The 18,515-nt window shown below is 39.8% G+C and overlaps 1 protein-coding gene across 3 annotated transcripts in view; it reads left to right on the top strand.

Annotated features, from left to right (window-relative positions):
• The window catches only part of alk (ALK receptor tyrosine kinase), a 484,391-nt gene that overhangs the window by 441,297 nt on the left and 24,579 nt on the right, over positions 1 to 18,515 (top strand). For all 3 annotated transcript variants that reach the window (XM_074661350.1, XM_074661348.1, XM_074661351.1), the window contains exons 15-20: positions 3,866 to 4,007; positions 5,155 to 5,322; positions 7,270 to 7,368; positions 13,273 to 13,428; positions 14,788 to 14,901; positions 16,896 to 17,082. In XM_074661350.1, the coding sequence (XP_074517451.1) occupies positions 3,866 to 4,007; positions 5,155 to 5,322; positions 7,270 to 7,368; positions 13,273 to 13,428; positions 14,788 to 14,901; positions 16,896 to 17,082 (866 nt within the window). The remainder of the gene's footprint in view (positions 1 to 3,865; positions 4,008 to 5,154; positions 5,323 to 7,269; positions 7,369 to 13,272; positions 13,429 to 14,787; positions 14,902 to 16,895; positions 17,083 to 18,515) is intronic.

Genomic DNA, 18,515 nt, shown 5'->3' with positions numbered 1-18,515 from the left:
TATACACAAGTCAAGTGTTCTAGTGTTGTAATCAATACAAATAGTGCAAATAAATAAATACTGGATGTATATAAACTCGGAAAAAAAAGTTTGGAAACTTGTGTTTGGTGGATTATTTCTCTGTTGTTACAATGCTAATGGTCATTGTATTTTACATTGTTGGAAAGCCTGTTTATTTACCTTCACAATGATGTCCACCTTGTAAGGATCAAGCATTTGTGGGATGAGCAGCAAAGCTGATTATGTGGGTAGCGCCCAAGAAAGATTGGCCAAAATGCTCTGCCAATGGTAAACAGTGTATTCTCCTGTTGGTATTGACTCTTGTTTTGAGTTGTTTGGTGGATTGGATGATTGAACTCTCTATCAGTAACAAGGAACAAACATGACATATTGGCTATTTTACACTTTATTCATTTAATACACCGTCAGGAGCCTCAGTAGCGGGTGGAAGATCCATCAAAGCCACAACAGTCTTGCACCTCCTCCTCATGCTGGTCACCAACCTGGTCACACGTTGCTGTGGGATGGCGTTCCATTCCTCAACCAGGATTCATTGCAGGTCAGCCAGCGTGGTTGTTTGTTCCCTCAATGATGTCACTGAAGGCCATCTCAATGCAGTGAGATATCGGGATGAGATTCTGCAGCCAGTGGCGATCCCATATCTCCACAATCTGGGACCTAACTTCATCCTCCAAGATGACAACGCTCGCCCCCACAGAGCCAGGGTTATCACAGACTACCTCCACAGTGTGGGAGTAGAGAGAATGGAACGGCTTGCCAAGAGTCCAGACCTCAACCCAATTCAACACTTGTGGGATCAGCTTGGGCGTGCTGTACATGTTAGAGTGACCAACACAACCACGCTGGCTGACCTGCAACGAATCCTGGTTGAGGAATGGAATGCCATCCCACAGCAACGTGTGACCAGGTTGGTGACCAGCATGAGGAGGAGGTGCCAGGCTGTTCTCCAACAGGAGAATACACTGTTTACCATTGGCAGAGCTTTTTGGCAAATTTTTCTTGGGCGCTACCCACATAATCAGCTGTGCTGCTCATCCCACAAATGCATGATCCTTACAAGTTGGACATCATTGTGAAGGTAAATAAACAGGCTTTCCAACAATGTAAAATACAATGCCAATTAGCATTGTAACAACAGAGAAATAATTCACCAAACACAAGTTTCCAAACTTTATTTTCCGAGTTTACATGGACTTGGATGAAAACATGTGAAAACGTCTACATACTCTAGAGAGTACAGTGAGTAAGATTTATATGGCAGTGACTGATGATATGTACATATTACAAAAACATGTGCATCAAAGACTGTTAACTATAATCTGTAATTGCAGCAGCAGATATTTTGGTGTTAGTGTTATGGCACCAATGATTTTCTCTGCAGTCCTGACCGTCCGTTGTAGTCAGTTCCTGTCCTGTTTGGTGGGCGACCCAAACCACACAGTGATATATGTGTAGAGAATAGACTGGACTATTGCAGTGTAGCAGTGTATCAGCAGCTCCTGAGGCAGGTTGAACGACCTGATCTGGCACAGGAAGTAGATCCTCTGCTGGGCCTTTTTCCTGATGGTGTCTATGTTGGCAGTCACCTTGAGGTCCTGGGAGATGGTGGATCCCAGGAACTTGAATGCTTCTACAGTAGATACAGTGTTGTAGTGTTGTTCAGAATAGTGATGTGTGTAGGGGGGCTTCTTCTGAAGTCCAAGTTCATCTCCACAGTTTTAAGAGCGTTCAGCTCCAGGTTGTTCTGACCGCTCCAGAGGGCGAGCTGCTCAACCTCCCATCTGTCAAAGTATAGCATAAAAAGTAATAAAACCTCATAGTATAGTATGACGACAAAAGAAATAATAAAGTCATAGTATAGTATGGCAAAAAAAAATCATAACATAGTTTGTCAAAAAAAAAAGATAAAAAGTCATAGTATAGTATGGTGGAAAGTCTAGTGTTGCGAAAAAAGTAATAAAAGTCATAGCATAGTATGTCAAAAAAAGGGATAAAATAGTCGTGGTATAGTATGCCTCAAAAAACAAACATAGTATAGTATGTGGGAAAAAGTCAAAGTATAGTTTTTTTCTTAAAAAAAGTCATAGTATAGTATGTCGAAAGAAAGTCATAGTTTAGTATGTCGAAGAGTCATATTAGTATGTCGAAAAAATCAAAAAAGTCATAGCTCAGTAGGTAAAAAAAAGTCCTAGTATTTTAGGTCGAAAAAAAAGTCATAGTATGTCGAAAAAAGTGATAAAAAAGTCAAAGTATAGTTTATCAAAATAAGCCATAAAAAAGTCACAGTATAGCATGTCAAAAAAGGCCATGAAAAAGTCAGTGTGTCGAAAAAAGTCATTGTGTACTTTGTCGTAAAAAAGTCATAGCATAGTAAGTCATATAAGAAGGTATAGTATGTCATGTAAGAAGTCATATAGTATGTCATAATAAAGTCAGAGTTAGGGCTGTCACGATATCAGATTTTCACTTCACAATCATCGTGACCACAAGATATATATTTAAAAAACTTTAGAAAAAAAAGAATGCTTTAAGTCAAATTCATCTTTAAGTTTGTTAATTGTGCGCTTTGTCTCTGTTTTGGCAAATGAATTATACTCAAAATACAATAGTTTACATTATAGTATCACTTGTGTGATATTATCAATATTTAATTTTTTTAATATCCCAGTTATTGTCAATACCGGTTTATCGCGACACCCCTATGGCCTGCTGTCACTTATTATATAAATGATCATGTAGCAGTGGAGTTATTTCAGTGTCTCTACTCTCATCACTGAACAGATAAGCTGATCAACATATTCCTTTAAAGAAATAGTTTCACATTTTGGGAAATGTGTGTGTTTGCTTTCTTGCAGAGAGTTAAATGAGAAGAATGATACTACTTTCATTAAATACGAAACTACAACAAGCACGTGGTTAGCTTAGATTATTGTTGTATTTACTCTTAACGGCCTGTCCAGACTGCCCACGTGAGCAGCGCGAGGCGGCTGCATCGCTGAACTGATGCGTGTCCCACGCCTGGGTTGTCCACATCGGCCGCGGCATCGCTGCTGCTGCCAGCGCTTTCTTTCTACATAGTTTGCCTTTCATAATGGCCATTTCATTTCATTATAAATGTCATTTATATTTATTTTAGACAGACAAAGGTTAAGAACCTTGTGGTAATTTGTAAAAAATGAAGGAATTCTGTCAACAGAAAAAAAAACGCTCGAGGGCTTTTATTTTGAAATGAAAGCAGGAAGTCCTTTTTTCATGTCCGTGACATATTCTATAGATGTCTATACATAAAAACTGTAATAATGTTGCTGTTATGATGTCAATATACTGTCAAACGATCACTTTCACTGTCTGTTGTTGCTGTGAACCGCGCGGCTTGCGGAAAAAATAGGCGAGACCTTGAATCTCTAGAAGAGCCGAGTGGCGTGGCAGTGCGGCTCACGCGGGCTGTGTGGCTTCTCTAACCTGTTAACATTGACGCCAAAATTTTAAAAAAACACAGGTTCCACAGCCGCCACGCGCTCCTGACGTTTCCTGTGTGAACTAGCCAGTTGTTGTAATGATTAATAAAAGGAGATAAGCTCTAGAGCTGCTGGTAAGCATATTTTGTGACTTTTGGACAAAGCCATGCTAGCTGTTTCTCTCCGTTTCAAGACTTTCTGTTATGCTAAGCTAACCAAGTGATGGCTCCAGCGACATAATTACCACACTAACATGAGCTGGTGTTAATCTTCTTATCTAACTCTATGAAAGAAAGCAAATAAGCATATTTCCCAAACTGTTGAACTATTCCTTTTGAAGAGCAGATCCCGCCACATAAATCTAACTGTAAACAATAATTACTCAGGTGGACAAAGGAGTGTATATCCCCCTCATCATCGCTGCTGGGGGTGGTGGCCGGGGTTACAGCAGCCTATCAGAGACCCAGCTGGAGCAGATGGACTATGACCCCAGCCAACCGGGACGCAGCGGGAAGTCAAACGCTGCAGGTACACTAAACACAGCTTTGATATATGTGTGTGTGTGTGCAGCTGATTGTGTGTTGTGCATGTGAAGGGAAAAGTAATATACTGGGTGCATGTTTGAGACTACAGTTGTGTGAGTGGAGGTGAGAGTTTGGTCCAGGGAGTCAGTGTGGTGTGTATGAGATGAGCAGATGACTAATACCCCATTACAGTACTGTCGTGTGTACGGCTTATCTTTCCCCACTTTATGATTAGAAAGGCGCTGTGTATTGTGTTCCCCTCTGCATGCACACAAACTAATAAGCTGAGTTTACAGATAGCCTGATGTGGAAGTGTTTATTTGCATGCCTACCTGTACTTGTAAACGCATCCATTTATCCTGAAGGTGTTTACTCCTGTCTTAATGCCTACGTTTCATAGACATTCCACCTCGGTGTGCCAGTGTTTGTATTTTGGGCGGAAAACAAAACACAGCGTGGCCCTTCTCATGATTATTCAAACGGAGCACCTTGTCCCCCGTCATTGCTGGGCAGAGCTACGTGCTCCATTCTACCAGCGGAAGGTTACAGCCATGCACGCTGCGGGTTGCATTATTCATGTGCTCAGAGTTGACGAACAGCCCGGAAAACACAAGATATTGATTTTTACATCTTCACAAAGCCCAAGGTTTACTTTTGAGGAAACTCTGTGAATGAAAAATGAAATATTTAGCATGTCTGGCAGGTTTTGTTGCCAGTGTGGTGAGACGTGTTTTTTCATTTGTTTCTATCTCTCAGGTGCCAGAGAAGGAGGGAAATGAAAGGGCGAAAATGAAATTGGCTACTGTTGGGGAATGTGGGAAGGAATAGTTTTAACTTTATTAGCTATAACTTTAATCTTGTGTTACCAGGTCTCTTTTAGGGGATTTTGTGGTCTCTGCTCTAACCAATTTTGTTATTAATAAGAGGGGATTTTCTGTATGTGTGTGTGTGAATATACTTGATACTTAGTGTGTTTGTGCTTATATACATGCCGCATGCATTTCTGCAATTTAGCATATTTTTTCCTATAACATTGGCCCATTTAAGAGCTCACTTTCTATGTATCTCTCTCTTTCTCCCTTTCACACTGATTCACTACACAGCGTATTACTCCTCATCATATCAAAGGTGTGTTGTCTGTTTTATGACAGGTGGAGGGGGAGGTTGGAATGACAGTATTCCTGTCAGTCACGGTGGCAGACCGCTGGTGCTCGGAGGCCAGGGAGGACAGGCCTGTCAAAAGTTCTGGCAGACCCGCGGGGGCTTCGGGGGCGGCGGGGGCGGCTGTATGTCCGGGGGCGCCGGCGGAGGCTACAGAGGTTAGTGAGCAAGAGATATTTCGAGTTATTTCTGGAATGTCCAGAATATAATGTAAAAAAATAGTGTTGAGCTGTTAGATATGAGCCAAATGTGCATCTTGCATTGCCATATGTGTTTTATACTGAATGTGACAGGGTTTACACAGATCAGGGTTCACAACATAGACTGTATATAAAGAAGGACGACATGACATCTCCCCAAAAGTGAAGCCAAAACATCTGGGTCGCACCCTGGTGTCTGGCTGCAGTATAGGTCATAAAGTGATAGTGGATGGGACACGGGCCAAACTCAAAAAGTCAACGTACACGTCAAATACATTTTTCCTAAAGATGGTTTCTGTCATTCTAGGTAGTTCTTATCATGCCGATGTATGTTCAAGTGTTCATTTTTCTGATAAGTTTGGTTTTCATTAGTTATTTGATGCTATAAGGTAGAAGATAGAAGAAAGTTACCGCTTTTATTGTTGTAGTCTGAGTAACGTGACGTCATATCTATTCCGTAAACTAAACTAAAACAAACCGCAGCCGGCCGAAACGACAAAGCAAAAAACGGCGGCTGCACCCTCACATTTTAAATCCAAAGTGGTAAACACTACACATTCAGTAAAGTATGGAAACACTTTGGGTTTCACACATTGCAGGAGAAGCAGAGCTAGACATCACGGCTATAGCTGCATGCTAACTCTGTCATGGACAAGAAATATTATCGTATTGCGGTAACGTGCGGTCAAGCCAGCCGTCACTCTCATCTCCGTGGTCAAATCGGCCGACGCTACAACTGTAGAGCACCCATATACTGACATTTATGTTAAATGTATTCAAAAGGCCCCGATGGACCATGGATGTATAAAAAGAACAGAGCTGACGCGAGAGCTAGAGACGGAAGTTAGCGGAAGTTTACGTCTGGTTTTCAAAATAAGGTGTTAACAAAAACTGTATATACAAAATACATATATGGAAATCAGATTGATTGGATTATATTCACGAGAAATATGAAACATCACATGTCCCCTATAAATTGAAAAGAAAATACCACTAATTTTTGAGGGAAATGTCTTTTTTTTAATTAATTTTTTTTATAAATAATTCCTGACAATGACTGATATATTTCACTTCAGGACATCTCTGACTACATACATGCTGAAAATCAAATATTTTTACTATATCAATTTAGAGATTTTGGAAAGTAAAAGTACCTAGAAGTGTATGATTCAACTTTTTCCCATGGTCTAGTGTTAAAAAAGTTAATAATCGCAATAAATCGTAATATTGAATCGCAATACAGCTGTGAGTCTCTCTCGCTGACAAGCTGCGGCCGTGCTCAGCTCACGATTGGTTCGGGCAGGTGACCTCTATCCCATGGCTCCAGCCCCCCGATCATTACAGCTTAGACTCTGGCTCCAAATGACGTCAAAATCTCAAGATGGCAGTCCCCGTATTTGGGATATTTTGGAAGTGGAGACGTGTCATCCAATCATAGAGTGAGTCTATGGGTCAAACACAGTATCAAAGTATGATGAAGTGAAGTAAAGTATGACGCCTTGTATCTCTTGTACGGAGTGTATATCATTAAGCAGTGTGTTTAATGATCCTCAGTCGATAACTGGGTCATAAAAACGGTTAAGTACACAGCATAAGGCATTCAAAGAAAACAATTATAAATAATAAGAAATATACATAATAAAGCAAGCAAAATGCAAATAGCTGTTCCATTAGAATGCAGTGGGACACACAAGGATGAAATATGTGAATGCAAACATGTATATGGGTAGAAAGGGAGGACAATTAGAGTAAATCCTATGTGGACAAGCATTCCTTGTGCTTGTGTCTGTGAAATGTGCTTTTAAATGTTTCTGTTCAATTCCCATAGATAAACTGTATAGCATGTGTTATTTAGTATAAGGAGGTCATTGAGGTTCCGTCACTGTTTGTCCTCCTGGTTTCTAGGTGGTAACACCTCCTTAGATAACAACCCCAAACACGACGGCGACGACGGCACGTCCTTCCTCGGTCCAGAGGGAGACCCCTTCCTCTACCCTCTGAAAGGTAATGTGAAAGGATAGATGTTTGTCTGTCTGTTACAAATTTGTGTTCAGCATTTGATACCTTTGTAGTGTTTTGTAGGTGAGACTTTAATGTGTTTGTACTTCACAGAAATGATGAGGGAAAACAATTTTTTGCTATTGACATTTTAAATGAGTTCTTGTTGTGATACAGCTGGTTTGCTTTCGAAAGTACAAGCTTTCACGGCACAAAACTAATATAGATTTGTACAGCAAGATGAGAATGAGTTGCTTCACTCAGTCAAATAAAAAAAAGGATATTGTCGAAATGTGCAGCAGCAGATATGGGCAGCCGCTAAGGGATGAGAGTCTGGAGTTTTCCATTCTGGCAGAAGACATCCAGATTATTTGATTAAAACGCCTCCAGATAGAGAGGAGGAACTGCTCGATAAATCCATCTAGTGCAGACCTGTTACATATAGCTACATTTGAAAAGTGAGAGGTACTACAAACAGAGTCTGACTGAAAATTTCTGCTGTAGCAATGGCCGTCCATACATCATGTACGATTCCCCCTTCACTCAGCTATATAGAGAAAAGGGGAAAATGGGAAAATGAAATTGGAGTGCTTTTTAAAATTGTCTATCATCCATTGGGCTGTAGCAAAGTACGCACTGATATCTCTCTCCCATTGAGCTTTAATAGGGGTGATGCTGTCTAGTGAGGCAGTGCTCCTTCCAACAGCCACTCTCCTCAATTCGTCATCGACATCGCTTCATTTCCTCCGGAGTAAAAAGACTTCAGAGTGAATTTCAGCTGTAAATAAAACTGAAATTGTTTGTTTCAAAATACACTGAATTTTTCATTTATTGAAAACATCATTCTCATTTCTCTCTATTTTGGTCCCAGCTGGTTAACATGCAGAGATATTCTACCTTCACTGATCTACGTTGTTAATTAAAGCTGCAGTCGGCAAATCCGAGCAAATGTGATTTAAAAAAGGTGTTTTTATAAAACTGTCACTATATCCTGACAGTAGTGCATGAGACAGATAATCTTTCAAAACAAACATGCTCCTCTGCCTCCTCCTGTGCTCTAATGGCATTTGAATAAAAAAATTTAAAAAAGTTAACACGATAATGTGTTAACGCCAATTTGTTTTAACACCACTAATTTCTTTAACGCATTAATGCAACTTGCGATTTTTAGATTGTAGCGGGCTCAGTTGTAATGCTAGAGTGAAGATACTGACATCATATGAAACTAGAAAAAACTGGCATGGCCAATTTCAAATTGGGTCCCTTGACATCACACCTCAAGATATGTGAATGAAAATGGGTTCTATGGGTACCCACTAGTGTCCCCTTTACAGACATGCTCACTTTATGATAATCACATGCAGTTTGGGGCAAGTCATAGTCAAGTCAGCACACTGACACACTGACAGCTGTTGTTGCCTGTTGGGCTGCAGTTTGCCATGTTATGATTTGAATATGCTTATGATTTGTTATGCTAAATGCAGTACCTGTGAGGATTTTTGGACAATATTTGTCATTGTTTTGTGTTGTTAATTGATTTCCAATAATAAAATACATACATACATTTGCATAAAGCAGCATATTTGCCCACTCCCATGTTGATGAGAATTAAATACCTGACAAATCTCCCTTTAAGGTACATTTTGAACAGATAAGAAATGTGCAATTAATTTGCGATTAATCAAGATAAATATTTTAATAGATTGACAGCCCTAAAAATAACCAATCAGAGCTGAGCAGTCTCTAACGCAGCTGTCAATGAACTCGTGAAACTGATCAAACGGTCAAACTAGGCAGCGCTGATCAAATACGAATCATGATTCTGTTACTGTAATGCCTATTTCTTGCTTCAAATGTTTTCAGAAACATCTTGTATTGTACTGTTTAGCTGTAAAATGAGAAAGTTTGGCTCGACTGTTTTTAACATAGCGGCCAGGTCACAAAATTTCTGTCTCATGCACTACTGTGAGGATATAGTGACAGTTTTATAAAAATATCCTTTTATCATATTTGCTTAGTGTTACCGACTGCAGCTTTAAAGAAAGAAATTCCATCCACTATTTTAGCTATTTTCGCAGTAAAAGTTAATAAGAATATCACAAATCTTAAGCTTTTGTCTAAAGATACAACTGTAGTGCTGGCCAAGCAATAAACTTATGTTCTTAGTCCAGCAACAGCTCCCAAATACCTATAGCGTCACCTATTTTTGTAGCCTAATGACAAAGAAAATGACACATTACATGACAGATAATAAAGATTAGCTACCAAAATGTATAGTCCACATCTGTCTATACATCTGTTTAAGGTTTTATGATTAAAGGTTTTATAATCCTGCAAAAGAACCTGTTCACTTCCTGAAACTAGTGTGGATTTAGTTAGAGTGTATACATGAAAAGAGAGAGAGAGAGTGTGACATGATTTATAACCAGTGAATTACCAGAAGGCCAGAATTAATTATCATAACACGCAGAGCGAAATATCAGGTAGTAATATCTGTAATTGGATAACTTAAAAGAATATCATCTGTGTAAAGGTCAGGGTTAAGGGCATTTTGTGGTTTGAAGTTGTAGTCGCAAATGGCTACGGCGGTAATTTCCTCCTCAGCTTGAAATACGCAGGCAGGTTCTCGAGCTCAAATAAAAACAGCAGGTGAAGCCGGACAGCCCTGCTGTGTGCATTCAAAGACCTAAAAGAGGATCAAAAATCATAGCATTAAGGTTGACGGAGGCAACCCCATTGCAATGCAGTGCTCTAATCCACTGAATACAGGCTGCTTGAAAAGAACATAGATAGAACTACACAGTCATCCGATCGTATTGCTGCCCTATGCAGGGAAACGCAGACCTTGACTCGGCATTGATCTACTCTTCGTACAAACTCCTTCTCCTCAAGTTTATCTTGAATTAGTTAATAGGCACAATTTCTGTGGATATAATTTAGCATATTCTGTATGTTCTCTTCAGCCCAGATGTCAAGCAAACTTCGGACTTCCAGAGAAGTCCAAGTCGATGAGTCAACGAGCTTAAAGGAACAGTGTGTAGCATTTAGGGGGATCTATTGGCAGAAATTGAATATAATATTAATAAGTATGTCTTCTTTAGTGTATAATCACCTGAATCGTTGTTTTCGTGACCTTAGAATGAGACGCTTATATGTGCAAAGGGAGCGGGTCCTCTTCACTGAGCCGGCCGCCATGTTTCTACAGTAGCCCAGAACGGACAAACCAAACTCTGGCTATAGATAGGGGCCATTCGCATTTTCATTCGGCCGGCTTAGGAAAAGATCAACTTGGTTAGGATTAGACAACAAAACTACTTGATTAATTTTAGAAAAAGATTGACTTTGTTTGGTTTAGGCAACAAAACTACTTAGTTGGATTTAGGAAAAGATCAACTTGGTTAGGATTAGGCAACAAAACTACTTAGTTAGGTTTAGGAAAAGACCGTGGTTTGGGTTAAAATAACTTCGGAAGTGGCGTAAGTTAGGTACAGAATATACGATACAAATCAACGTTGACGTCCGATTTCACACGGGATACGAACCCAGGTCTCCTGAGTGAAAGTCCGGGGTTTTTCTGATCCACTGCGACCTCCCTACACGGCATTTGTCACTATATATACTTGGTTCACGATTATGTGGATTACATACAAATTAATTTTGTGGGATATGTACAAATGACAGTGTATGACTTTTTGTAAGTGTAGCTACGAATCGTGTATGGTCTGATCTGTATAGGAATACTTTGATAGTGGAGAAACTGTTTTGCTGTTACAATTATATCATTAAGAAATATTTTATAAGATTCAGTAGAGAAGACATCGTCACCTTCCTCACTCTAGTAACTTGAAGGAATATTCAAGATCCACAAAACAGAGAATTCAATCCATACATTAGTATGCAGTCAACATCTGTACTCGAGACATTTGTATTCCTCCTTCGAAACCTTTCAACTGTTTCTAGGCTAGATTTATGTATTTGCACTTATAAAACTGATAACAGAATGATGAGAGAAAACAGATTCTGCAGATGAGTGCATTTGCTTTGCTTACTAAACAGTACAAGCTTTCGCAGACAGCCCATAACTAATTCATGTTAGATTGATTTTTTCCTGCGCTTGCTGTTGTTTACAATTAAGAGAATTGGTTATTTTTTAGTCTAAATTAATTAATGGATGTTGTTAAAAAAAAAAAAAAAATGTATGGTGGTATGAGCAGTTGGGTCGTGGACGGCAGAGAGTCTGTTGGTTTTGTTCCAGCCAAGACCACAGAAGATCGTTCACAGATTAACACACCTTCAGTTTGAATCGGTAAATTCATTTAGTCTAAGGTAAGAGAAGGCTGGAATGAAAATGTGCAAGCCCTCAGCACAACACGATGACGTACCCTGGCTCGATTCATCTGGCTGGGTAGCGCTGTTCATGAAATGAAATCACGCTGGTGATGAAACAGAAAGCACAGTCGAAGACGAGTGTAATGTGAGCTGTGAAGCTGTGAAGCTGTGGCAGCAGACCTGTTGATCATGAATAGAATTCTGATGCAATGCGGATCCATGTTCTCTCAGGTTTAACCCAGTGTTAGTTTACAGGTTTACGGCTTTGGATTATCATAGTCACAAATACTGGGTGACTCCACCAGACAACTGCAGTAACGCATAGATAGATGGATAAATAGACAGTAATCACCTCATTTTCCATTTATATAGAGCTCAGTATTTTCTTGACTGTGCTGTAAACCAGGTTTTCTTTAAAAAAAAAAAACACCCACTTGCCAACAAAACCTGTATTAATACGATTTATTCAAGACACACAGCTGATAATCAGACTGACTCGCCATTTTGTTTTCCCTAGGGCTGTCAAAGTTAACACGGTAATAACGCGTGAAGGCAAATCAATTTTAACACCACTAACTTCTTTAACACATGAACGCAACTTGCGATTTTTAGGTTGTAGAGGGCTGGTACTGGTGATACTGGTATCATATGAAACTAAAAAAACAAAGGAATCCATTGGTACCAACCATGTCATACTAGCTTGTCGGGAAGGAAGCTAAATAACGTTCTAAACTTACACTAAATTTTGTAGAAGAAAAACTGGCATGACCATTTTTAAAGGTGTCCCTTGACCTCTGACCTCAAGATGTGTGAATGAAAATGGGTTCTATGGGTACCCACGAGTCTCCCCTTTACAGACATGCCCACTTTATGATAATCACATGCAGTTTGGAGCAAGTCATAGTCAAGTCAGCACACTGACACACTGACAGCTGTTGATGTCTGTTGGGCTGCAGTTTGCCATGTTATGATTTGAGCATATTTTTTTATGTTAAATGCAGTACCTGTGAGGGTTTCTGGACAAAATATGTCATTGTTTTGAGTTTTTAATTGATTTCCAATAATACATTTATACATACATTTGCAAAGCAAGCATATTTTCCCACTCCCATGTTGATAAGACTATTAAATACTTGACAAATCTCCCTTTAACGTACATTTTTTACAGATAAGAAATGTGCGATCAGTTTGCGATAAATCTGGATTAACTATAGACAATCATGAGATTAATTGCAATTCAATATTTTCATCGATTGACAGCCCTAGTTTTCACTTTTTGAATCATTGAAAAATATCAGAGAAGTGGGAGGTTGTGTGGTCTTGGATGGATTTTTGTTGTTGATTTAATTGTTATTATTTATACTGGGATCTGTTTTATGTAACTGGGTGATGATGGTGGTTAGAATAAAACCTAGAAAAGCCATCCTCATACATTATTTAATAATTAGGATCATTTCTAGTAAATCACATTGTGATATTGAACTTTTGCTCATTTTACCGGGAGACATGCTAGATATGTCTAATCAAACCCTGTTCATTTTGCTCTGCACCCTGTGTGTGTGTATGTGTGTGTGTCTGCAGCTATGGAGGGGGATGGTGAGGTGATAATCAGTCCGGTGCAGAACTGCAGCCACTGTGAGAGCGGCGAATGCCACGAGACCAAGGACGGTATCGTCTGCTACTGTGATGATGACCTGATCCATGCACCAGACGGGGTGTCCTGCATCAACGTTACAGGTCTGACATACAGTACTGCACATACACAATGAATAAGCCCAGTCTGTTTCTCTCTCTTCCACACAAGTATATGAAGTTAATCCAAACGCAGAAATGACTTCAGCTGAATTGAATTGTACCTGTAATAGACTGTGACTGTGAACAGATGATGAATTAATCTGCAGAAGTAATTAAGCCTGGGAGGCTCTGTACTTTATTGAATCTTTATCTGAGGAAACGTTTTTGTAATAGTGCCTTAATCATTCATAATAATAATAATCAATCCGTAGGATAAGCTAACCCGTTAATGAAAATGGATACACCTATAGCAGTATTAGCCTGTTGAGTCCTGCTCTGTGATTTATCTTTGTGCTACAGTCAAATAAAAGCTGAGGATTTAGGCGAAAAGTCCTCATACTCATGTAGTGATATTGTACATGGATTTTGTACGCATATTTCATGATGGCTTAATGCTGCAGTAGGCAGAATATTTTTGGCATCATCGGGCAAAAATTCCACAATAACCTTTCAGCATATTGTAATTCAAGGCTCAATGGCTCTGTTATCAGGCTTTAAAAAAAACTAGCCCGTGATGGGAGACTTTGGCCAATCACAGGTCATTTCAGAGAGAGAGCGTTCCTATTGGCTGTTAGTTCAACAGAGGCAGCTGTCAATCACTCGCAAACTCCAATCAAACGGTCAAACTAGGCAGCGCTAATCAAATATTAATTAATATTCTGTTACTGTAATGCCTATTTCTCACCTCAAATGTTCATCTTGTAGTGTGTTAAGCTGTAAAATGAGAAAGTTTGTTCCGGCTGGTGGGCGGTGCTTGGTATTTCCTCAACTGATCTCAACATGGCTGCCGGGTCACAAACGTTCTCATTTTACAGCTAAACAGTACACTACAAGATGTTTCTGAGAACATTTGAGGCAAGAAATAGGCATTAAAGTAACAGAATATTGAAATGAATTAATATGGCAGCATGTCCCTTTATAGATTGAAGCAAAATAACTATTACCATTTCAATGATATCTTAATGACCTAGAGTGTCTCCTTGCCCTATGATTTGCAAATCTGTTCTCAGTAATGACAAGCAGTAGATAGTTCTATGATGCTAGGTCATTAAAGGTCACAATCTCAATATGGTCTCTCTCGGTGTGCAGATTTGTTCCTTAGCTTAGACAAGTGAAATGAAATCTCCCCTATCACTGAAAAGGGAATTGACATGCGCCGTCCGTCGCTGCTCCTAAGCTCTGTTGTGTCATCGCTTTCACATCATTAATTAAGTGGGGGGATCAAAGTGGCGAAGTGAATGTTAATACTCCTCTGGGGAAGATAACAACTGTGGAACGCTGTTGTTTCCCCTTGTCATGCAGAGGTGACCGTGCTGACTCCCCAGCCGTCTCTCTCCCACCTGGCGCTGGGTCTGTCTGTGGGCACCTCGGCCCTCATCGCCGCCCTGCTGCTGGCTGTGTCCGGAGTCATGATAAGTAAGTCAGTAAGGATAGTAAAAAAACGATATGTGGTATAGGGTTAATTTTGTAAGCTATTGTGTTATTTAGTCTTAGTCTTAGTCCCGTGTCAGATGTCCTTGTTATTTTTTATCATATTTAGTCAACCTCATCCTGTTTTTTTTTTTAGTCAAGTTTTAGTTGACCAAAGGACGTTTTAGTCTATCTTAGTCAAAGAAAACTAACTATTTAAGTATAGTTTTAGTCAATAAAAATTTATGACATTTTATTGTTTATAGTCATCAGATTATATTGAACATTTCAATCTAGTCTAGCCAAAATATCACCTTGTTTCTTTCTCCCAAGCCCTGTTGTTGTCATTGTATACTCTTAAGTAAGTAAGTTCTCCTGACTGTGTTCATTAGAGGGGGTAATATCCCATGGTTAAAGTTGTAAAATTACGAGACAAAACTCACAAATATACGAGAAAAAAACTTGAACATTCTCTGTCATAAATTTGCAAAAAAAGATCTCAGAGATTAAAAGTGCTAAATGCGAGATTGGGAGCATTTCTATTGCCTCTGCACGGCTCTCAACATGGCGACGGCTGAGCCGGCGACTCGCAGCTAACGGTGCTAACACAGGCAAAAGTGCTGACAGAGCTAACACTGTTAACCTGGGGGAGAACCGGAGGATGGGCGCTACTCTTCCACAACGACGTTATCAGCTGTAACCGCCGTATGAGAGCAGTGCAGAGCGGCGGCCGTGAGCTAGCCAGTGGGAGACGCTCACATGTGTGAATGTCCATTGTAGGGGCCATTGTATATATGTATATGTGTATTGTATGGCCCTAATACACCGTCATACTTTTTCTTGTGAAACAAAAACAATGAAGTTGACAACTACCAAAATGAACATGGAGAATGGAAAAGTTGAAGTAGTTGTTACTGACCCTTAAGAGCCAGACTGTGCTGCTAAATGCCTGAGAGGTTCACATTACATGAGTATTTGTATTTTCTGCTCTAGCTTCTGTTTGAACAATAGACACACATTCTCTCTCTCTCTCACACACACACACACACACACACACACACACACACACACACACACACACACACACACACACACACACACACATGCAAAGTTTTCCAGTGTCTGTCCTGGTCTCTCTCAGACGGCCTCAGCAGGTTGTTGAAGTGAACCTCGTGGTCAGCGCAGACATCGGTCTGCTCGACTGCTTTCAGGCTATTACAGCCAGACATATGCACTCATTGAGCCATCATCTCCTCAACACACACACACGCAACACACACACACGCACACTCGCTCACATCCAGACTCCCGCCTCCACTCATGCACACACATCAGTAGACGAGGCGGGAGCTCAGGAGGTGTGGGACTACCTCCGTGATGAATGAAATGCGCTAATGATGGATGGCTGCTTAGCCGGCGGCTGACAGCACTCGTACATTAGAAAGCACTTGGTAAATAAATAACTCCTCTACACACACATAAGCATACATACATAAACAATTCTCCCTTCGACTAATGTGTTTCCCAGCTCAGGTCGAGGCTTCTAGCGCTATAAAGTGTTCGGTTTTGTGTGTGTGTGTGTGTGTGAGAGAGAAAGAGTGTGTCTTCATACAGTGGGATGTTCTACATAAATTGTCTTGGTTTTGTGCATACTGTTGCCATTCACATTTGATTGTCTCTTTTACATGTGCACATCTACAAGACATATTTATACGTAGAGGGTTTAATTCTGAAACATTGTGTATCTGAACATTTTAGAAAGACAAATCTGGCATCAGATAAAGAGGAATCAATATTTCACAGACACAAAGGAATTATATTTCATAAAAATTGCTGTTGTACAAGCAAAAGGTCTTTAGAGAAATAATACCTGTAAAAGCTTTGTGTGCTGTGGCTGCCAGCAATAATTTTCGACAAGATGTGTTCAAGGTTATGTTTGCTTTTCAAATTGCGGATATCTCAGTCGTGGAATGAAACTCTTTTCATTTTCATCTCGCCAGTGTACAGACGCAAACACACAGAGCTGCAGTCTATTCAGCTGGAGCTGCAGAGTCCAGACTGCAAGCTCAGTAAGCTGCGGGCATCCACCATCATGACCGACTACAACCCGAACTACTGCTTCGCCGGCAAGACGGCATCGGTCAATGACCTGAAGGAAGTACCGAGGCGTAATATCTCCCTCACCAGGTAAAAGAGCAGAGGCTAAAGGTCCACAGCCAGCATTGTTGTTACTTCAGCAAGCACTGTTTCTTGGGAAATTATGATCTCCTCTAGGGCAGGGGGGCCTTGGCCAAAATCTTCTATCACGATATAGGTCATTTCATATCTCAATAACGATACATATAACGATGTAGCGTGTTTTCTGGTAATTAAAAAAATAAATAGTCTATAGGAAATAACCATGTGGTAAAGTTTTTTTTTGTATACTCTTTAGGGGTGGGAAAAAAATGGATTCACCTATGATTTTTTTTTTTTTTTACAATTTTGAAATAGATTTTTTGAATGCCAGAATCGATATAATTGCTTCATTTGAGTCTATGCGGAGGTAAAACGATAAGTTGTAGTCTGAGTAACGTGACGTCATATCTGTTCCGTATCCGTCAATCAGAACAAATAGTAGCCGGCTGTAGCAAGCAAAAACCGGCAGATACGACAGAGCAGAAAATGGCGGAGGGTCTGCGTGGATACAACCTGCACCCTCATAATTAAATGTAAAGTGGTAAACACTACACATCCAGTAAAGTATGGAAACACTTTGGGTTTCACACATTGCCAGGAAAAGCAGAGCTAGACATCACGGCTAAAGCTGCATGCTAACTCATTATCGTACTGCGGTAACTGCGATCAAGCCAGCCGTCGCTACAACTGTAGAGCGCCCATATACTGGCATTTATGTTAAATTCATTCAATCGGCCCAGATGGAGCTGACCATGGCTGTATAAAAAGAACGGAGCTGACGGAAGAGCTAGCAATGGACTTAGCAAAGTTAGCGGAAGTATAAACACGTGACTACGTCCGGTTTTCAAAATAAGGTGTTAACAAAGGGAACTGTATATACAAAATACATATATGGAGATAAGATTGTTGGATTATATTAACCAGCAGTATAAAACATTATGTGTCCCTTATAAATTAGAAAGAAAATACCTCTAATTTGTGAGGAAAATGTCTTAATTCTTTGATTTTTGGGATGCTGGAAATTTTTTTTATAAATAATGCCGGACAATGACCTCAGGTCATCTCTGACAACATACATGCTGAAAATCAAACATTTTTACTCTATTAATTTAGATATTTTCCAAAGTAAGTGTGTGATTCAACTTTTTTCCCATGGTCTAGTGTTAAAAAAGTTAACAAAAATCGTAATATCGAATTGCAATACTTAAAAGTCGCAATGCATATTGAATCGCCACCCAAGTATCGTGATAGTATCAAATCAGGAGATAGGTGTATGGTCCCGGCCCTTTTACTCATGTGAATTAAATACTAGACAATAAAGTACTGACTATTTTCTCGTTTTAAGTTTTAAGTGAAAATTATAGAGAAAAAATAAATATAGACCTGGCCTATATCTGGATAGAAAAATCTAAACAATAGACATTTTTATATTGTTTTGACCA

Source organism: Sebastes fasciatus, chromosome 15, assembly GCF_043250625.1.
Source record: "Sebastes fasciatus isolate fSebFas1 chromosome 15, fSebFas1.pri, whole genome shotgun sequence".
In the NCBI taxonomy this organism is placed as follows: domain Eukaryota; kingdom Metazoa; phylum Chordata; class Actinopteri; order Perciformes; family Sebastidae; genus Sebastes; species Sebastes fasciatus.
This window is presented reverse-complemented; position numbering and strand designations above follow the sequence as displayed.